Source organism: Topomyia yanbarensis, chromosome 3 (assembly GCF_030247195.1).
Source record: "Topomyia yanbarensis strain Yona2022 chromosome 3, ASM3024719v1, whole genome shotgun sequence".
NCBI lineage: Eukaryota > Metazoa > Arthropoda > Insecta > Diptera > Culicidae > Topomyia > Topomyia yanbarensis.
In genome coordinates, this window is record NC_080672.1 from 96,058,721 (window position 1) to 96,082,035 (window position 23,315).

Genomic DNA, 23,315 nt, shown 5'->3' on the forward strand with positions numbered 1-23,315 from the left:
CACACGATATGAATAATGTTTTGATTACCTATTATTAAGTCCCTTTCGCAGGTTGATGGGATTGACGGCCACAGAATCGAGTGCATACACGCGAAGTCACAAACACGCTAGCACACGCGAAAAACACGTTAACATACAAACGGTTGAGCTCTTCGCGAGTACCCACGCACACCTACGCCCGCAATCTCGCAAACATGATTACCTCGGTAGTAGTGAACGTCTTAACACTCATAAATTCTCAAACGCAGTCTCAAGCGGGAACCTACAAAAATGGCCTCGTGCACGCGATCACGAATCCGTAACGTCCGGAAGTCTGTCCTCGATCCTAGAAGCCTAGTTCCATACCTTCAGCTGGACCAATTAAGAAAATACGCTCATACCTATTAGACAATACGTCTCATGGCGACATTACCGAGAACTCTAGCGATATAAGGGAACCCACTCTCTGCCAGAATCTGAACCGCACACCAAAAATTTAATATCAGACTCACGGCTCGCGCGACCATTCAAAAACACACGCAAATATGTTAAAAAATCTCGTCGGCATACACACGTTTGAGCCCCTCTCAAATATCCAAGAAACCTACGCCCACGATCTTGCAAATATGATAACAACCCGGAGATAAGGTGAATGTCTCAGCACTCATAAACTTACAAACGCGATCGCAAGCGTGAACTACGAACTCCCGCGCTCGCGCGATTATGAATTGGGCACGTCCCGTAGTCTTTATCCTCGGTACCAACAGTCTAGGTCCATGCCAATTAATAAAAAAAGAAACAAAAATAAATAAAATTGAAAAATTAAGAAAAAAAATAACTCCCATATCCACTAGACAACAAGTTCCATAGCGACTTGTCCGGGAACTCTAGTGATATGGAAAAACCCACTTTCTTGTAGAATCTAAGCCGAACACAAAAAAATAAGTATCAGATTCACGGTCCGCGCGCGATCATTCTAGAACACAGGCGAATATGCGAAAGACACACGGTTTTAATATAGAAGTTATACAAACGAAGTTACATACACGTTAGCACACATGGCATACAAACGCACACGCGGTCGAACACGTAACGTACAAATGCTCCAGTCCGTCGCGATCGCGAAGTCCCTACGCCCGCACACACCTGAACCATACTGTTGACGATAGTCAACAGGATAGTTTCCGATAATATAATCTCGAATAAAACGACCGTAGAGTAGGATTTCAATGTGCGAGATTATAACATTCCTGTTTAGTCCCTTAGCTATTATTAATGTTTTAATTTGCACCGCGCCAACTAGTTTAGTTCATATAATTCCTGTAGTTATTAAGTAATTTAATTATATAATACGAGGGTAATTTAGATTTAATACAATGCTTACCAATTTCCATTAGCATATTAATTTGGAATAGAAACTCGTTGTAAGACAACGTAGAGCATATCCACTAATTGCAGAAAGGTTCTATTAGCATAATAAATTTTAATAAAAAGCAATCAACTTTACCTATAATTTCAGCACACTCACTTTTAGGCAGATTAGGTATAAGATTTTAGATGTAAGCTAAGTATACGATTTTAGATATAAGCTAGGATAAGATTTTAGATATATGCAAGATTTTAGACGACTGCTACGATCAGAACTTATTCTTCTTTTATCTAACTCACCCAAGTGACAAGTGTAAGTACCTGTCACTCCCAGTTGCCCAACGATCTCGTTTGTTAGGGTTGACTTTTGGTATGTGGACCAAGGTGCTTCATGTAGGGTGTCTTCATCAATGGTGCTAGGGTGAGTTGAGGTGAGGCGCGCGCACTTGCGTCTAGTTCAAGTGACACGTACAATAAATATCACATTCAGAATAACGATACGATTACCCTAAAGCAGTGTTTTAGTGGGCGCCATTGCCTGTCTCCTCTGCAATTGTAGTGTGTGATTCTGACGGGGAGCCCTTCCGAGAAGCTACAGCTCCAGTTGGACAAATTGCCTATTAGTAAGTCTCGAACATATCAATCAAACCCATAGCAATATATAAACATTATATCTGCTTTATAATTGCTCTATAATAGCACCAAACGCATATGTCAGGGATTCATATTTTAAACATGTATGCGTTATATCAGCTTAATGAATTGACATAATTGGCTGGCGAGAAGCTACATTTCGGCTGATGCTAATATAGAGCTTGATTGAATTGTAAATGCTGGAATGGGGTCTTTTACAACATTAGTGCAAATGTACAGACTATATCGTGCAACGGCTTAATGCTTGTGGTTACATCGGTAGGCCCGCATTCAACCTATTTTGAGCTTATGTGACAAATGATATTTTAAGGAAGAAACGTAAATGATTGTCGATTTTGCATTTGACATAGATACAATTAGAACATTTTGTCATTCTTATTTTGTAACATACGAAAAATCTGTCAAACTGTGTAGTGCCAACAATCAGTTTTAGATTGACATAATTCTGGGTTGCTTTAAGCGGAGAGGGTTTAGTTCCGGTATGAAACATTTTTACTTTACGACAATTGGAGTAATATTCTGCCCCTCCTTTTTCCACCAGTCTGCCTAAACCCGGTAACAGTATGCAATACTTTCTACTGCTCCTGAGCCATCGTTAGCATTGTACCTATTTAATTTACTTTCTTATTCACGACGACTAACGTCGCTTCCAGGAGGCCGGGCGGGCGGTTCGTTAGACATGTGCTGCAAACAACAAGTACGCTTATAGGAGAAAATTGGGTAAGAACGCTCCGCAAGGTGTTACTCGATGACAAGTAAATGTACGAATAAAGTATATATTCACTAATTTATACAGAAGATTTCACTTCTTTGGTTTTGGGACATAATCCATGACTGGATTTTTACTTTTGAATGCTAGTACTGTGCAACGTGACGAATGAATTCAAAATTAAAATCACGTAAGAAAAATGATGCAGTGTACAACTAGTGTTTCGCTTGCGATTTAGCGTCTAATTGAGTGATCAAGTCGGCCAAATACTGATGAGCCGAGGTCGAAACGGAATAACTTTTCTAGCTAAAATTTTTTGTATAGTGCCCATACATACACAAAATGACTTTAATCTTCTTGTCTTGTGAAGAAGAAATCCAGCAAAATTAATTTTATTTTAAACAAGGCATCGCCCAGACCGCTCTGCTGTTCTCTGTATAATGTTGACAAAACCTACCACTCTTGTAATAAGTTTTCGATGAATCATAAAGAAACCTCAAACAAACCCGCAATCCGGATGACAATCGAAAATTATTCCGATTTGAATAAAGCTTTCATTAGTTCATCGACACCAAATTTTATCAAATAAAGAGCCTGAAAAAATCGTGTTTAAAGGCTAACAAAATCGAAGATAGATCACCATCGTTTACACGCCTAACAAAAATTGTGTCTAGTTGCCCTAAACCAGCAAACAGCACTACAAACGAACGAACAAATGCACGGTCGTAACCCGTAAGACCAACAGACATGCAAAAACATCTACAAATGACAAATGAACCCCAAAACACCAACAGCGGTGACAGCGAGAACGAGTACGAAAGTTTGAAAGCGGAACTATCTGAGCCCCAGCAAGCAGCCGGCTTCTCCCCTTCGAGTAAGGAGTTCACACGAAATATCAAATCAATTGCAAGCATATTTTTTTTAGTTTTTTTGTATAGTAAATATTGAAATTGCGTAACCTTTCTACATTAGAAAGGTAATAAACATAGCTCAATTAAGCAAATATGCTGAGTCGTAAAAAGAGAATTGTTTAAACATTATTTCCGTGTGTGCAATATTGTTTCAATCATTTCGAGTTACAAATTGCATTTCTTAAAAATGCCATCTTACCCCACTTTCCCCTAAAGTATTCTTGTTGTATTCATAGTGACGTTCGCCCCCTAGGTAAACGATACACAACGTTTAACAACCTGCCAAGAACAAAATGCTATGGCGTGCGAGAGATTTTATCCTCGTGTAGCAATCGGTATGCGGGTTCATTACCATGCAGAACCGGCTTCCGTATGGTCTGTCTACCCAGGTACGGTAGGAACTGCTCGAAAGGGGGCTAATGTTATGAATGCCGCTTACAAATGGTTTCTTACGGGTACGACAAATTAACAGTTTGATTACATTCGGCGTCAAGATTTATTCAGACTGATTAGGTGGGAAAATTTCATTAGCTGAGGCCGTACGGTGTTCTAACCGCCACCGCCGATGCCGCTGTCGCCACCGCCACCACAATCACGTTTCACGTTCAACACGTTCATGGAGGCCAATGTACGTCCTACGGCTACGATTGACACTGACTCACGGTTTTTCATTAGCGTGTCTCTCTGGATGTGTTCGTTCGAGATGAAACAGTCCGCAGACGCGGCAGCACAAGGTGGTAATTGGAAACTCAATCGGCGGAAGAGTTATTGGGTTGAGAATTGAGTTTGTGCCTGCCGCTGGATGGTTCCCCACATCGTGGCACAGGGAGCTGTTCAATACCAGAAAAGGAGTCATAGAAGCAGGTCGGTGAAATTCGTCATTACCGTAACAATTTCCGTGGCATCGGTGCGCTTCAGCCCAACAAGTAATCAATAACCGTTTCATAAATTAGTATCAATTTTCCGCACCGAATCACGAACAATACATTACGGTTACCGACACTTCTCGTTTACCCCCGTTGACAGAAGCTACATACTTGCCTTCCATTGTGTTCTCACATCGGAACGAACGGAAGCAAGGAAGTGATAATTAATTTACCACGTATCCATTAGGGGCCATACACAAATGACGTAGCTTTTTTCGGCGATTTTTGACCCCTCCCTCCCCCCTCGTAGCATTTGGTCACAAAATTCTAACCTCCCCCTCGTAAATAACGTAGCATTTACCTACGCCCTCCCCCTCGTCCCGTGCAAAGCGGCCGGTGGATGAAAAAAAATTACATATGTTTTTCAATTATTTGAAATACTTGTTTGACTATCAACCTTTTCATTAAAAAGGCAAATTGCGTTCAAAATAAGCCCATTCAATGATAAATATAGTGTTAATAATTTTTTTAAATTTTATATGGCAAGGGGAGCATGAAGAGAAGTACTCTCAGTTCACAATCCTGCAGCCGCCAATGATACTAAGAAGCATACGTTCATCTTAATTAAATTACTAAATTTTGTTTGGTTGAATCCGAAGTGAAAATTTAATTCAGCTACCAAACTAAGTCTGCTTGCTGGCAACATTAGCTAACCAATGTAGCAAGTTAAATCCGCATACAAAATCTTTTCGTATTTTTGCGAACTTGTAATTCCGCTTAACGTAAAATTTACCTCATGAAAAACCGCGTCAAAAGTAACTTGTTTAAATTTAAATTTATTTCTCTTGGGAATAGAGGATCATTAAGTTGTTTTCTCTAAACAATGGGTTTTAAACTTAATGCTACGTCGCACAACTTCTGACCCTACCCTCCCCCTCGTCACACTTCGTCACAAATTTGGTATACCCTCCCTACCCCCCAAAATGCTACGTCATTTATGCATGGCCCCTTAGAGTTTGCCCTTTCGAAATATCGAACAAACTTCTCCATCAATCTACCCTTGGTTTCTTTTGAAAAAAAATAAACAGAAACCGCCTAACAAAATTTCGTTGCTACCGCTCGGGCACGCCCCCTAGCAACGAAAGGCTAACTGATTAATTTCACATTACAGTGCCGTCATCACCCGATCCCCTGCTAGAAGACAAGTGGCATTTCATCCCTCTTACCCATTCCGGTTCCGGTCTCAGAACACTTTGCGTGGCAGCTCCGTTGTGACATCATCCCATCTCAGGGCACAGACCCCCATTTGATTTATCCCCCCCAGAGGCATGTGTCCCTTTGTGTTGGGATAAGGGTTTTATTAACATTATTGTCGTATATGTGACAAACTTACTGCCATCGAAACACATGTCTCGATTTCCAAGGGTTTCAGTGACTGAGATCAATTTGTTATCTTAGCTTCTATAGTCTATCTCCGCTCGTTTGTCGCACAGTGCGTGTGTCTAGAGGATGACATAATTGCTTTTACTCTCATTTTGGTCCTTTTAGTTGTTTTAGATTGTGTCTTCACGAAACAATTCGGATTCCGTATCCTTGTGATTATTTTTCCTCTAATAAAAACCTACCAAAATAAGAATCTTCCGTTGAATCTCTATTAGAAGATCGCCTTCTACTACTACAGCTTGTCAGTCACCAGACACTGCAACAAGCGGATGGGATTATTTTCGACTAGTGAGTTCAACTCCTACTACACAGAATATGAACTGAAGTGACACCCTTTCGCACACAATCTGGTAACCGCGTGTTTAGCACACCAAAGCAGCTTACTTCAAAGCAAGACATCACTCGGATGACGATGATGATGACGACGACGACGACGACACTGCAATTAGAAATTTATGAAATTCTACGAACTAATTACACACGCTAATAAGTTTTCAGCTTGCTAGCACAGCTAGTTTTGCTTCTAGGATCCGGGAGTTGAGTGAAAATGAAAATAAATACTTCATACCCTTCTTGTTTACCTTTGAGCTCCGTAAAGTCACATCAAATAGTTTTAAGTATTCACTACGTACAGCGGCGTAGTCAGGGAGTGTTTGAAGATTGAGTACTCTAACATTATTTTATAAGAGGAATAAAAATGTTCTACATTGATTAAGCAAATCGAATATATGAATATGCGATCGTTTGCGTGAATATTCTACGCTTTCGTTAGTACTATTTTGGTTTCGCATACGTTGGGAATAGGCTTGAGAAAACCGTGGCATTTTGAAAAACCGGTATTTTCGGTATGGAAAATGGAAAAACCGGTAAATCCTGTAAAAACCGGTAATCAAATATTGAAAAATTAAAATGCGATGAATTTATAACTCAGTGTCATATTCAACTTGGTTTGGTGCCAATTTATCCTTTACTAGCTAGGTAATCGTTTCTACGCACGATACTTGAGTATTCCTGATGTGATTCGGCAGCTTGTTCCTGATTCGCATTTTTAAAAGTGTGCATGTCGTCATGTTCGACCAGAAACCATACAGGTTAGCTAGATGCAGAAGGCATTCCGAGACCTTCAGTTGCTGTTTTCTGCTTCTACAAATACTTCAACATGTACTGAAAATTATGTTCAACAGAAATTTGAACCAAGTTCCAGCGTATCAAATCGTTTTGGATATTTTGTGATAAATGTGCTAAAATTGGAAAATGCCAGAAGTGAAGAAATGATTCCTGTTTTAGTTTCCTTTTACGAAAATGTTTTATACTTATTTTTCCAGTTTCTTTAAAACCTAGCCCTTTGCAATAACGCTATGTGGCGACTGTGATTCAAACTGTAGAATTTATTGATCATTATTGACAGCTCTATGATAATTTTGAGCCTTATATAGGTTTGCACAGCAACGTGAAAAAATTGAACATAAGCATGTGAGAATATGGAATTGACAAGTTTTGTCAAAAGTCGATACGTTCGCACAGCGTTTGGTGGGTTGATATCGAGCTTTATTCCCCTGCTTATATAGAAACATTGAAGCGACCCAAAACAGGGAGACTTACTGCGAACACGAGTAAGCGCAAAGATTTTTAAAGTGTTTCAATAGCTCTATTATAAAAAGTGAAACATTCTTTAGATAGTTTTCCTAACAAAAATACCGAAAATATCGGTTTTTGACGTTATTGAATGTTTGGACGGTTTCATCGGTTATCGGTAACGGTAAAATCGGTACTCCCAACCCTAGTCGGGAAGTCGATTCTCTTATCAACTCGTAAACGAAACGGCGCTAATAACTGTTTTTTGGCCTTTACCATAAAGAAACTCAAACAATCCGTATTTCCTGAAGTTGACTGGCAATACGACATTCGAAAACTCCTCATACGCACAGGTACACTGGGCCAGGGGCTCCGCGATTTTTGGCGCCCCGAACTAAGGATGAGTCAATTCATACTAAAGCCTATATTTGATTGAATTTACTTACTCGTTACGTTTGGGTAGAGTTTCGTCAATATCAAAACAATTTCTACCAAGGGATCTGTAGCAGAGCAAGTCACGATTGCAAAATGATTCGTATCTCATGTATTGAAGATGATCAAGGACCAACAGACACTTAAGCGAACGATGATAGCGGTAGGAAAATCAACACAACAAAGTCAGGAAGATATTGAACAAATGCATGCGTCTATCCAACATTTCGAATCAAGATTCAATTCAGTTTGACCAGCGTTAATGAAACTTTCTTAAATAAAAAGCTCGAAAGGCACCGAATCGTTAAAGAAAAAGCCAACAAAATTGGTAAAAAATTCTTTACTTAGCAAGCGATTTGCGGATGTGGCCTAATGGATCAGCTTCCTATCACATCTGGGATCGTCAACGGACAAATCCACGAGGACAAATTCCTCCAAAATATTTTTTTCCATGTTTGAGGCCTGACAAAGGCTGACATTTTTATTATCGGTGTAGCATCTTCCACTATAGCCGACCGTCTGGTACACAATTAATAATGCTGTTTCTGTACTAAAAGAAGTCAACCTTCCGAACATTCCAGTACTACGCCTTATAGAGAAATATTGAACCACCTTGAAGGCAAACGTTCGTAAAATCACAAGATTGTTTGAAAATAAACATGCATTAAAGAAAGTGGCCAAATAAAGTAAATAAGAAAGTGTAAAGTTGCAGGTGCTTGGTTTTATAAAAGTCAATGGTGTCATAGTACTTTATTTCCAGAAATTCAGAAGTAATCACAAGTAACAATTGAAATTTTATATCACGCTACAAGTGCAATCTAAATTTTATAAAACTACCATAAAGCCTCAATTGTTACTAGAGTTGTACTTGAGAAAATTGTTATGCGTGTGTTTAATTATAAAACTTTTTCAAAAATTGTACTAGTAGAGCCATGAAATTTCAAAAATCGAGCAACTGTTTCTTTTTTCTAAAATATTTTTATGAACTTACTTGAATTATGGGATATCAACAATCAAAATATGCCCAGTAAAACCATGACTGGTGATTTTTTTTTTATTTCAGAACTCTCAACGATCTCGACAGGTACAAAAACAGTGATGGTGATAGTCTTTTAAAATAGCGTTGATTGCCCGATCGGTTAACGAAAATTAGCAGAAAGTGACACTGCATTGATGTTAAGAAATTCAGATTTAGCTTGTGAGAACCGCATTACTAAATGCGGTTCTCACAAGTACTAAAAACATGAAAAACATCAGCGTGCTCTGTTGGGAAATCAATCTTAAATACATTACGGAACACGAAATGATGGAGACAACATTCAATCGGGGGACGGAAATCTTGCCCTACCTCATCATTCTTCTTGATTGGCCGAGGCACTCTTCATCCTCAAACAACATCATGTGACTATAAAGAGCAGATGCCACAGTTTTATTATGTCAGTTTACTGCTAACTTTGGATTACATCATGCAAATGTAAATGAAAGTAGCAACGAAATCTTAGGCATCACGGAGTCACTTGCTCCCCATGTCACTTTGATACTCTGCCCAAATTTACGTCAAATCAGTCAACGATCAACTTATTTCTCAGGTGACTCGAAGTTTGTATGGGAAAAATCACCGAAATAAATGGAAAATTACAGTTGTTTTTAATTTTAACCATTAGGTGACGATGCAAGTTTTAATACCCCCAAGTTAAAAAAGCATTCAAAATTTTTATATGAAATTTTGAATGCAAAATGATCTGAGTTGATATAATTTTTTTTGAGGTAATGGTTTTCCGATAGTGGCAAAGGACCCCATAAACTAATGTACAAATCTATTTAGGTTCAACCAGGATTAGAAGCTATAAGTCGTTTGGTTACGATAGATTAGCATATGTTGACTGAGAGCTATCGTAAACAGACTACTTCAATTTATAATTTCTTTTTGTACTTGAAAAGGATGTGTGTATCAGTGTTTTAGGTTACTATCGGTCAGACATCACTTCCATAAAATGCCATTAATCTTTTTAAATCAACTCCGATCATCGTGTGCATACAACGTAAATTGGTAGCAGAATCTATAATCATATTTTTCTTCATATATCTTGATGATTTTTCTTATGCAAATTTCAACCTAATAATTGTTGAAATATTTGGCTCAAAAATTTTAATAGAGTTTCGGAGTGACTAGAGGAATAAGTGGCTAATGCAGTTAATCATTTTATTGGTCATCCTACTATACTTCTGTTCACAAATTATCAATTCTTCTTCAAAAATCTTCTTATATATCATACACCGATAGAGCAAATCTTTCTAAATATAACATTATATATGATCTAGTTTTAAAACTTCAGAATGACTTTCTATTGATTTTCCAAAAAATGTAAACACGCCCTCGTTTGACACTATCAGTATTCCTTGACAGTGAATTTAGCCACATGGGTTAGCCAAAATTGACAGTTATCCCAGTTATAAGGATAGGGATCAAGGTAGTTCAATGGAAGGTGTGGACGGAAAAATTCGTTTTTATACAATAATTTTTGTTTGTTATTTAGAGTACAAAAACGTGAAAAAAAAAAGTTCGATTAGGTATCTCTAACGTCAGCTGCATTGGAAAAAATCAAAAACAGTACATGGTTTAATGAACCAATTAAAGAAGGCCCTATAGTTCAATAGTGCGCAGGGTCCCCGAGTAGTCTTAAGACGGCCCTGCTTATACGCGTATTTTTTAGCATACACTTCTAAACATTTTTTTCCCACCTGGCACCATCGATTTTGATAGAAAATCCATCCAGTACTTATAAACCAAAACCAAATAAATGAAATCATCCTTTGATAAAAAAAAAAGTTAGATGAACAAAACCTTCCAAACTAATGAAGAGTAATAATTTCTGAGTAATTTTGTTGAAAATGCTACAGCTCAGAAATCATGAATAATGACACAGGGAACAAAGACAATACGAAAGATTTCTCCACTCCAAACGGAATAAAAGATACTTCGGCGATGAGCGGATATATCAATACCTCCGAGGGGATATTGAAATAACAGACTGACAACACAGCCGAAGAGATGTTGTCATTGAAATACGACCTAAACCGATTTAGTTTTATAAAATTTCGGCGCGACTTTTTGAAAACCATAGTTCAGTTTATAACCCTTTTTTGCCAGTGCTTCCAATGATCGGCCTTAGATACTGCAAAAATATTGGCTGTATTTTCTCTGTAATAGATTAGGTTCTCAGAACTTCCCAGGAAACCCTATAGCTCTTTACCACACTGGACTAGAAACGAAAGCACATCGTTGAGTTTCAGTTCCCTAAACATAGGTTCATCTATGTATGGATAACCAAAAATTCGGATACACTATTGCATTACTGCTGGGCAGTTACATATCAAACGATATGAAATTCCGTAATCGGGTTCACAAAGATCACACGAATAATACTCAGCACGCTGAATAGTAGCCATGTGATAATTCAAATTCTTTGCCATTTTCGGTTTCACATCCGACAGAAAAGTCTTTGTTGAATGCAAGTTTGCAAGCTACGGTAATGATTGGCATGTTCGGATACAGCCCAAGAGTGAATGTTGTGCTTTATCCAACTTATCGGCAGTGGTAGAAGTGGTTCTGGACCAACGAAATCAGTCGCAGCGACCGCTCTAGCCAATTCGTCTGCCCAACATGTGTAGCCGCTGTACTAATTTCGATTTCGAATCAGCCGAACTAATTGCTTTCGGGTAGCCTGACTGTCAGAGCAAAAATAGATTCTTTTAGCGCAAATTCCCTGTTGAAGTGCTGATTGTACGCCACACATAATCGCGAAGATTTCTGATTGGAATACGGTACAGTATCTACCAAGCGAATGAGATTGGATTAATCTCATTTCACGACAATGAACACCAGCACCGGCTTGGTCCTCCAACAAAGAACCGTCAGCGTCACAAACTAGAGTATTCATTAATTGTTCGCTCCATGCAGCCAGGCAGGTATACCTCGCGAGGAGGAATTTTCGCATTACTAGTTTTAAAAGGAAAACTACAAGTGAGTGTAAGGTCCCTTGGAGCAAGTGTATACTTATCCCAAGTAACCATTCGAAGCCACGATCTATTGGGTTACTGTTCCAGAGAGCAGTAACCTTGAGACGGTATGCACACGAAAGTGCTTTTCGTTTCAAAAATACATATAGTAGTTTTATGTTTAAGGGTGCCTCTATAGCAGCAGTAGGTTGTTGTCGAGAACGCACCAGTCATCGCCATCAAGACCATCCTCTGAAAATGGTTTAACTTTGATTGGATTGTCGCGACTTCTCTCTTCTACCACCAAACAAGGCACCCGTATGCCAATATTGGATATCTTGCTTCTTAAATCGATGTGAGCTGTCCAATTGAGTTTTGAGTCAAGAAATACCCCTAACGAACTTAGCTTGATCTGCGACAAAAATTTCAAAGCCAAAGAACTGCAACGGACGAGCTCCGGTTGTAATCCTTCGTTGCGTGAAAAGCACCATTGATGTTTTATTTGGATTTACTGATAGTCCAACATCCCGATCAGAATGAAATAACAAGATTATAACAGAACACAATTTCTGTAACATATTGTGTTATAAATTAGGTCTCGTTAGTAGTTAAAATAACAGAAATTTATAACAAGTAACAATGTGAGATATAGTTTTGAAATATTTTTGTTGAGTGTTTCTGATCGGGATGAAGACACCATTGCTCAACAACACATATAGCTTGTTGCTTACAATCAAAAAGTGTTAATGCAAATATCGGTGATCAGTATGTGGTAGTCATCGGCAAAACCATACGTCGGAGATCCAAGCTCTGCAAGTTTCCTCAACAAGCCATCGGCGACAAGGTTCCATAGAAGTAGTGACAGCACAACACCTTGAGGACATCCCCGGACATTCAGTTTCCTCATCTCTACTTGTCTTAACGATGAGCACAGATGTCGGTCGCTAAGCATTGCGTTTATCCAGTTCGTTATATATGAAGGTACTCCATGACCTCGTGCTGCTTCCAAATTGGATTCGAAATACATATTGTCAAAAGCACCTTCAATGTCAAGAAAAACTCATAAGCTTGATTGCTTTTGCGAAAGCTCATTCTCAATATTGTAGACGGCATTGTGTAACAGGGTAGTAGAAGATATAGTTTTGAAATATTTTTGTTATGTGTTTCTGATCGGGTATCTGCTAGTGCGTCGACAATCACATCACATCACAAGCATCACAAGCAATCGTGTTCGCTTCTTTCAAGTTTCTAACTACAACGCACAAAATCGTCAGTGAATTCCGTAGTAGGGGTCTTACTATGTCTTCTCCTACTCTTTGTTATTGGAGTGTGTACTTCGCATAAATTATAGAATCGATTCGGAATCATCTGGTTTCAAAATTGATGGCTTTATCATTCATCTATTTCAATTGGAAGGAAATGTTGTCATACAAACTGTGGTTTTTATTTAGAAATTTCAATTTGGAAATCCGTAGGAAAGGAGATGCAAAATCTGATATCAATTATGTTTAGATTTTGGAATATCCCCAGCCAGACATAGGACATGTCTAATAATCAAACTCACGGTCTGCTTTCAAGTCATTAATTTTAAGTCTAAATTTTATGTTTTTAACCCAATAGTACCCAAAACTTGCCATTCTTCAGTAGCCTATTCCTATTCCCACGTCACGGCTGATCCCCCTATTTTTACGAACATACACTTTGGCAAGCTGTAAAATAAACACACATATCTAGAATGCAGTACAACTGTATCCTGTGGGCATTAAAAGAACGCCCCGAGTGGTTGGGTTGTTCTTTTATGTTTCGGTCGTATAACATTTGATGAGTTTCTGCTCTCCTCTCCCTCTCTTTCACCCATGCATTGTTGTGGTCCAACCGTCCAATCTACAAAGGGGTTTTTATGTTGCCGATGTCATATCATAGCTACATCCGGTATAGACTACAGCGGTGTTGTTTGATTGCTCGTTTATGGGGTGTTAATAATCTCTTACCTACCTGTAGCGAGAGTTGCAGAAGAATTGAAAGAGGAAATTAAATGGGAGAAGCTGCAGCGCTTGTTTCCGGTTTTATTGCATAGGAGGAATGGGTGGTAATAAAATCTGAAAATTGTGGTAATCGAGATGCCATAAAGTGGAGAAGCTTCAGTCAATTGGTGCGTGACTAAGGAGGAGAAAAATTTACACGCAAGTGTAAGTGGTGTAGCATGTGTAAGTAGGGAAATATCGCAGTTGGAAATCTTTTTCGTTCATTTTATAGGTTGTAGTATCTCATAGACAAATGATTTCCGGAAATAAGAATGTGATAATAAATAAAATTTCAAACGTATTGGTGTGTCACTTTTGACACTTCCGAACGATTTTTAATAGATATCCTACGAAAATGTGCTTGTTTGACACTATCGGTCTTTCCTGACATTGCATTGGTTTTAGTCACAGAGGTTAACCTATTTCAAGCTCAACCGTCCACTGTGTTTTAAGGAAAAACAACGTAATTTATCATAAACGTAAGCGAGTGCCAAAATATATAGCGAAACAACTAAAAAATACCAATTTGTTTCCGCACACTTCACCGTTAACACTATTCGAATGGAAAATTCATCATTTTGGATGAGTATTCGTACTTTACATTTTAGCATCATAAATTAAGTTTATATGATGGGTGACAATATTGATGGAACGCTCCACAAAGTTAAATATGGCGGCGAATTGAAATTCGAACCGAAGGTTTTTGTCGATGTTTAACAGATATAAATAATACACTTTGAGCTTTTTTAGAATTTTTCCGATTTTTTACTCAAGCAGATATAATAATACAGACATTTAAGCTTTGTATTTAGTCTATTTTTGTTCATCATTTAGTTTGTCCAATGCACCGCATAATAATTAAATTATTTTCTTATTTTCCTTTTCTCGTTTCAGGTAAGTCGATAGCGATTATTAAAAGCAAACCCTACTTAACTGCCCATTTTGGTAAGCTGATAGTTTCATAGGCCATGCATTGGCCATGTTCGCCATTTTAGATTGTAACTTTTTGATCGACTGGGGGTGTTTTATGTTTGGCCTTTGGCTTTCTCAGTCTTGTATGTATGTATCCAACGAGTCAATTTTTGAATATTCGACGTTTCGGCCGGTTTTGGCGGCCTTTTTCAAGGCAAATTATCTACCTGTCTGTAATACATAGAAAATGGTCCTATCCAGCTTGGATCTATTCTCCTTACTGTCTATTACGTTTCGTAGAATTAGAAGGTACCGTGATTGGCATTTAAAGGATAATATAAGCTTGGCAGAAGCAACTCACGCATCACCACCCACAATATTCTAGAGTTTTAGCTGCCTGCGCCTAGGTTCGTCAATGTTTGGAAAACATGTGTAGCCGCTGCAACCATTCGACTTTTAGCATGTTTTATAATTATGTTCAATTACCCTTCAGTAACGCCACTATAACGCTTTTATTTGTGGAAATACTGGTTTTTGCTTTGTGAACTTCAGTCACGGTTTCCGCCCTGTCACTACCAAATCGATTTTATGTACATGAACTAGTTCACAACTTTATGAACATAATTCATAAAATCAAAGGTTGACTCATGAATAATATATATTTTGACGAATTTCGCACCAACTCGAACAAATGTTGTCAGCACCCTCTCAGATTTTAATGAAACTTTCTGTACATGAGAACTTTGTCACAAAAAGCCACTTTGCATACTTTGTTTTCCCAAAAATGATCTAGACTGTCTTTTGAAAAGAGTCAACCTTTTTTTACCAATTTTTTTTCAAATGGCTATAGTCTAAAAATGACAAATCCTACAAAAAAATTATTGTAAGAGTGATTTTCACAAAATTAGTCAATTTTTTTATTAGAAATTTTGAAAAAATTCTGAGCACTGAAAAAAGTCGATTTTAAAAATTTAAAGTCGATTTACAAAAAAAAACCCAATCTTTGATTAGAATGAAATTTTGTCCCAAGATAGATAATTATGTTCCCTACCTACCGTCAAAAATTCAAGTTGGGCACATTCAAGGAAAAAAGTTTTCCTTGTTAAAACTGAATTTTCTTCAGTGTATTTTTATCGAAAACTAAATCAACGAAAGTCACAATCATCTCAGAATCCAATTTTCCAACTGCTAGTTGCCTGATACACGCAAAAAGTATCAGTAACGAATTTGGTATTCGTTTGGCATATTACCCTGGTTATATCTACCTTACCTACATCAACACTCATTTTACCAAATAGCAGCACTATAAAACTAAGTCCTTAAAACAGTCTAGTAACAATAGTTGTGAAGAGCAGTTCTAGTAAAATTTTCGTCACGCATCAATTATACAAATCAATGTTAATCAGTATCAAGTGCTGTGCAAAGATAAATAATCCGAAGTGTAATCGTAATAATTTATGACGGCGCCGGTGGTTGAGTGGTAAGCGTGACCGCCACTCATTCCAGTTGGCCTGGGTTCAATTCCAGCCGAGGTCGTTGAGATTTTTCTGAGGTGAAAAAATCTGTGGTTCACGTCTTCCTTCGGAAGGGAAGTAAAGCCGTTGGTCCCCGGTCCATGAAATTGGTGGATCGATATCTAGTCCAGATAGTGGAATCACCTCTCTGACGTCGGTTAAGAAGAAGTATATCCAACTTCTATACTCTTACTAACAAAAATATCCTCCTCCCGTGATACTTGTGGAGTGTGCAGTAGTATATACGGCCTCTAGCAAAAACAAGTATCGGACTAACCATTCCTTCCCTTTCCATCCGCGATCTACGTTCGGGGCTGGCCGGCGCCGGTATTGATTGATCCTGTTCCTGTGTTTTTACACTTTAGGATTACCAGGATTTGCACATTGAAAAGTTGTTTCGCTAGTCCCAAGCATATCTACTGATTCCCTGTGCTACTTCAGCTAGTCCCGATCGTTAACGGAGTGACAGCCAGGGGTAGTCGCACAAGCTCAAGCTCGAGCGAAGTGTAATCGTATTAATTTACATTCGGAAGTCGCCATCTTGGATTTCAACATGGCGTCAGACATAATTTTCTGGCACCTACTCGTCAAGACCATTCCGAAAATACCCAGTCAGTCTAAATTCTAGACTGTAAACTCTGGACTCTAGATTCTGGACACCGGGTTCTCGATATTCTGTGCTATAGACGCTGGACTCTGAACTATGGTCTCTGGGGTCTTGATTCGGAACTCATCGCTGGATGATGGACTCTTGGCGCTGGCCTCGACTTTCTGTACTATGCACTTTGGACTCTGAACCATGAGCTCTGGTATCTGGGGTCTTGATCCTTCACTCTGGAATCTGAACTTTAAGCTCTGCACTCGGGTATCTGGATTCTGCACTGTGGGCTTTCTCCTCGGAACTCAGTACTCTGGATTCTGGGCTCTGGACTCTGGGCTTTGGGTTCTGAGCTCGGGACATTGGGCTCAGTATTTTGGGTTGAGGACTCTGGTCTTGTCTCTAGACTCTGAGCTCGAGATTCTGGATACTCTGGATACTGCACTCTTCACGCTGTGTTGTGGACTCTGGACTCTCGTCTCGAGATTCTGTGTTATGGACTCTGAATTCTGGACTCTGGGCTCTGTTCTCTGGAGTCTGAACTCTTGTATTTTGGGAAAAGTAATTCGGTCTCTGGATTCTGGTCCTAAAGCTCTGGACTCTGAGTCTTTATTCTGGACTTTGGACTCTGAACTGCGGACTCTGGACTCTAAATTCTGGACTATGCACTCTGCACTCGGGACTCTGGATTCTGGACTCTGGGCTCTTTCCTTGGGACTCTGGGCTCTTGTTGCTGGGCTATGGAACCTAAACTCTGAATAATCGAATTTGAACTCTGGGTTCTGGACTCCGAGCTCTGGAATCTGGGCTCTTAACTCTGGTGTCATTATTTTGGGTTAAGGGCTCTGGGCTCTGGATTATGTGCTGAGGTCTCTGGGCTCAGTATTTTGAGATAATAATACTAGACTCTGGTTTCTGAGCTCTGGACTCTAGGTTTTGGACTATGGGCTCTGGCATCTGAACTCTGAACTGTGGGCTCTGAACTCTGCGCTCTGGACTTTGAACTCTGCACTCGGAACTCTGGACTCTGAGCTCTGTCTTCGGAACTCTGGGAGCTGATCGCTGCGCTATGGACTCTGCGTTCTCGACACTGAACTCTGGATTCTGGATTCTAGATTCGTCTTAGTATTTTGGGTTAAGGATTCGCGACTTTGGATTCTGGTCTCTCTCCTCGGGACTCTGGACTCTGGGCTATGGAATCTGGAATCTGGATTCTCTCTTCGGGATTCTGGGCTCTGGTCTCTGGGCTATGGATCCTGAATAAAAATACACTGAAAAAGATTCTGTTGGGGCAAGGAAAAGTTTTTTTCAAAAAACTTTTTCTCCTTAAAAGTGCCCAACTTGAATTTTTGATGGTAGGTAGGTAATATAATTAACTATCTTGGCAAAAAAAGTTTGACCCTTTTTAAAAGACTGTCAATTTTTGAAAAACAAAGTATGCAAAGTGGCTTTTTGTGACAAAGTTCTCATGTACAGAAAGTCCCTCCCCAAGATTTAGGGGTTTGACGGTATTGCAACCATCATCAAGCATCAATTGCTTTAAGATGGGTATTGCATTACGCCTCGATAGTGGTGCATCGAGGAGACCGAGAGGGCGCCTTTTTATGTTATATGTCTTTTCATACTCTGCACCAGCGCATACCAACGTTAAACCACTGGTCTATGCGCGGTGGCGTGGCCGACTGGCGGATCGACGTAGATTGACTTTTGCTGTGTGCCATGTTTGCAAATATTGTTCTATTGGTGGTATTCGTGGACGGGGCTCACGGAGGGAGTCATTATGTGTCCATTTATCGGTCGACTTCGTCATCGTGCATATACTAATTAAATTAATTTAATAATTAAATTAATTTAATAAAGTAGAATAAGTAGAAACCTATGATAATTGTGATAATCGTATTTTTTCGTACTAGTGTACAACTGCCATGCGCTAGTCGTATGTCTATCTATGTACGTATTCATCTGAGTATTTGTGACAGTTGGGTCAGGGAATGGATGCAGAACTGACGTATATGATAGAATAGTGGCTAATACTTCTTTTGATCAATCTGAGCATTTGGTTCTATTCATTGGGGAAAGTCTGGCTGGATAAATTAGGGTAAAATAAATTTACCGACGCACGTGAGTCATCCATTCCCGGCCAGCATAGCATGATGAAAGTCTAACAGCATGCAATTGACGTTAAGGATAAATATACAACATTTGCTGCATTTAGACGAGTTTTATTGCATGTCACGTGTGTTTTTCTATTCTACTTCATTGGTCTGTTTCTTTTGTACATCTATTAGTTTGCTTTTTCATTATTTATGTATACCAAAATAGTATTGTTCAATTTATACACGTCTAGTCAAGCTCTTTGCATCTTTTTTTCTTTATTCGGCATGTTATGATTCCTTTTATTAGTATATCTCTACTATACGCTATCTATACTCATATAGGTACAAATGCTCGTGACCTTCGCGATAACACAGGCCTGGCCACGGGCGCGACCATGCAGTTGCAGTAATCCACATATACTTGCGCCCGCGATTTCGCCTACATGAAAACACCCCGGTAGTTAAGTAAACGTGGCATCTTTAAACTTCCAAACGCGGTCTCAAACATTAACCCACCACTCGCGCGATCATGAAACGGTCACGTCCGAAAGTTTTACCAGTCTGGACTAATACCTTCAGTTGAACCAATCGAAAAGGTGACGCTCATATTCACTAAAAAACACGTTCCACGGTGACATGACCCCATAGGGAAACGGATTACCATCTGTACCATACACTAAAACTTAAGCATCAGATTCACGGTACGCGCGCGATCAAACAAGAATACACGCTACATCATTATAAAATCAAAATTATACACGCGAAGTCACACACACGTGACAAATGCTTGAGCCCTTCGCGACCATCCCCGGCACCTACACCCGCGATCTCGTAAACATGATAACATCTCGGTGATAAAGTGAATGTCTCAGCTCCTATAAATTTTCAAACGCGGTCTCAAGCGTGAACCTAAAAACTCCCGCACTCGCACGATCATGAATCGGTCACTTCCGGATGTTTCTATCCTTGATATCAGCAGACCAGGTGCATGCCTTCAATTGGATCAATTAAAAAAAAGAAAGCTCTCATATCCACTGGACACCACGTTACATGTCGACATGACCGAGGACTCTAGTGATATAGGGTAACTTACTCCCTGTGAATGAATGTGAATTGTACACCAAAAACTAACTATCAGAATGAAGGTCCGCGTGACCATCCAAAAATGCACGCTTATATAGGAAATACCACACGGTTACAAAATCCAATCTTGTACACGCGAAGTCACATGAACGCGAGCACACGTGACAAACACGTTAGCATACAAACGCTTAAGCCCTTCGCGATTAACAACGCACACATACGTTCGCGATCGCGCAAACTTAGTAACATCCCGGTAATAAGGAGAACGTTTTAGCACTCACGAAGTTTCAAACGCTGTCTCAAACACGAACCTACAAACGTCCGTTTTCGCGCGCTCATGAATCTGTCACGTCGTGAAACCATTACTCTCTGTATAAAAAACTTATTTCCATGCATTCAGTGGGACTAATCAAAAAATAAAGCAAATATCCACTAGACAACGCGTTCCATGGCGACGTCACCGGGCACTCTAGTGATAAGGAGGATCTCACACTCTTTTAGCATCTTAGCAGTACACCAAAAATAAAGTATTAGATTCACAGTCCGCGCGCGATTATCCAAGAACACACGCGAATATGCGAAAGGCACACGGTTATAGAATGGATTTCATACACGCGAAGTAACATACACGTTAACACACGCGACATACAAACGCACACGCGATCGAACACCTTAACGTACAAATGCTCGAGCTCTTTGCGATGATACACGTGATCGTGAGTCCCTACGCCCGCACTTACCTGAACCGTACAATGAATATCACATTCAGAATCACGGCCCGCTACAATTGGCCTGATGCAGTGTTTTAGTGGGCGACGTTGCCTGTCTCGTCTGCAAATTGTAGTATGTGATTCCGACGGGGAGCCCTTCCGAGAACCTAGCTCCACAGCTCCAGTAGGACAACACTCGAAAAAAAAATGTTCTCATGTACAGAAAGTTTCATTAAAATCTGAGAGGGTGCTGCCAACTCTGATTACGATTTAGCGCGAAATTCATTTTTAGGAACATTATTTCACGAAACTAGGAATTTTATAATTTCATTCAATTCTCTTGAACTAATTCATGATTCCTAATATATTAGTCCGATATCCGTGCTCGTGAAATAGCTCACAAAATAATAAAATATTATTCATGAAATCGTGAACTGGTTCATCATTCCTAGCACAATAATCACGATCATGCTTGCCCGTGAAATAAATCACAAAATTGTGAAATAATATTCAAATTGTCAATTGTCGGTTGTCACGGTAAAGATGGACACGTCTATCGATACCAGGACACATGTTAGTGAACTCGGGTGATTCGTAGTTATACTGCCTAAGCTCGACCCTCATTAATAGAAGACAAAGATTAAGCCCGTACGATATTAAGCCTATTCTAATGACCCTGCCACTTCTAGTTTTCCGATCTGTTTACTTCACATCCTTGCTCTCACTTGAGTACTATGGCTCTAATTTTCATAACTTTCCCTACCCAGTAATCTCTAGCTAATTGAATGTCGTTAAAATGTAAAAAAGAAAATGTGACTAACATAGTCGAAATAAAAAAGGGAAATAATATTCAAATATACGTGAACTAATTGATGAATCCTAGTATAAAGGTCACGATTTACCATTCGTGCTCGTGAAATAGTTCACAATATCATCAAATAATAGTCATATATTCGTGAAGTGGTTCATGATTCCTGAAATAACACCACTTGTGACAAAAATGTCAAAAATCGTGATTAAGATTCTGGAATCATGAACATGAATCACTGTAATCGTAAATAGAAATCACTCTACGCGTGAATGGAAATTACGAAAATCATGACAAAGTTCCTGAAATCATGAACATAAATCATATTACGCGTGTTTGAATAGTCAAAATTCGACACTAAGATCCTGAAATCATCAACATGAATCACTCTACACATGACTAAAATATGACGATAATGTGAATAGAAATTGCAAAATTCGTGTCACAGATACTGAAATCATGATCAGAAATCCCGCCGGTCTGACAGAAAAATCTGATAGTAAACTCATGAATAAAATAGTAAGGTAACGTGATGAGAAGTCAGAAAAATCGCGAATAAGCTCCTGAAATGATAAACATCATGTGAGTGGCTGCTGTGTATTCTCAAATGATGAAAAAGAATATATACTAGGGGCGAACTAGTTTTTGAAAAAAAAACAAAGTTTCATGAATACGAGGTTTATTATTCACAATTTCAGGAACTTGGTAGCAATTTTCGTAAATTGTTCAGTACACGAAATCGAATGAATGTTTGAACGATTTTTTTTCCGTGTAGCAATACTAATATGATTTCCATGTGTCGAAAGGCAGCCATCCTAAATTGAAACACTATCTATCATTAAATATGCTACACTTGCTTTTCTTCATCGTAACTGATCAAATCCTTTAAGGGCCCACCTGCTGACGCAAGCGCTAATTTATTGATACTCCCGGTCGTAAACATAGAGTAATAAATCCAGCCTGCTTTTCCATAGAACATCTCCACCCACAAGTTACACACGGACACTGCTCCCAACTCTCAACTTCAATAGAATCTCAGTCGCTCCTACTCCACACATCCATATACACAGATCGTTGCCTCCGGCGCGCCGGTATGTTTTGCCATTGTTTCAATTGTACCGCCGACAAAACATCCCGGAGATGATTCGGTTTACACACTATTAAATACGGCCTGTAGATAGCTAGATACGGTTCAGTCGTCCCTAGGTGACAGACACCCGCACGCACAGCAGCGACAGAAGCCATCCATTTTCCCCCAGTAATTAATTAAATCTGTGGCGACGTCGTCGTTCCACTGACTTACCTACCATGCCGTCACCACTGTCACACGAGGGCAGTAAATATGAAACGCAAGCCGGTGAATAGCTCGGGACTGATGATCGGTTTTTAGCGCCGTGGGAAAAAAAGCGAGTGGACGGCACGCGCTACTGAATCGAGCGGCACTCTACGGTTTATGGGTTTGGAAGAATAAAGTGCTAATTGAGTATTTTTTCTTCTGAAGACTGTGTACTGTTCCTGCGTGGGTTCTACCGTTGCGGCTGTGCCAGCTGGATGTAGGTATGTATATTTGTCGTGTTTCGCTATTATCAAGCATTTATCATGGGACCACCGGGCTTCTACATTTTTAAACGCTG

General features: G+C 39.4%; 1 protein-coding gene across 2 annotated transcripts in view; it reads left to right on the forward strand.

Moving 5' to 3' along the window:
• Positions 1-23,315, forward strand: part of LOC131693204 (uncharacterized) — a 422,811-nt gene that overhangs the window by 322,092 nt on the left and 77,404 nt on the right. Inside the window, exon 3 of one of the 2 annotated variants that reach the window (XM_058980851.1) lies at positions 14,855-15,686. The exons of the other annotated variant lie outside the window; for it this stretch is intronic. Coding sequence (XP_058836834.1) covers positions 14,855-14,925 — 71 coding nt within the window. The 3' untranslated portion in view covers positions 14,926-15,686. Of the gene's footprint in view, positions 1-14,854; positions 15,687-23,315 lie in introns of those variants that run through there. 2 annotated transcript variants of the gene reach the window in all.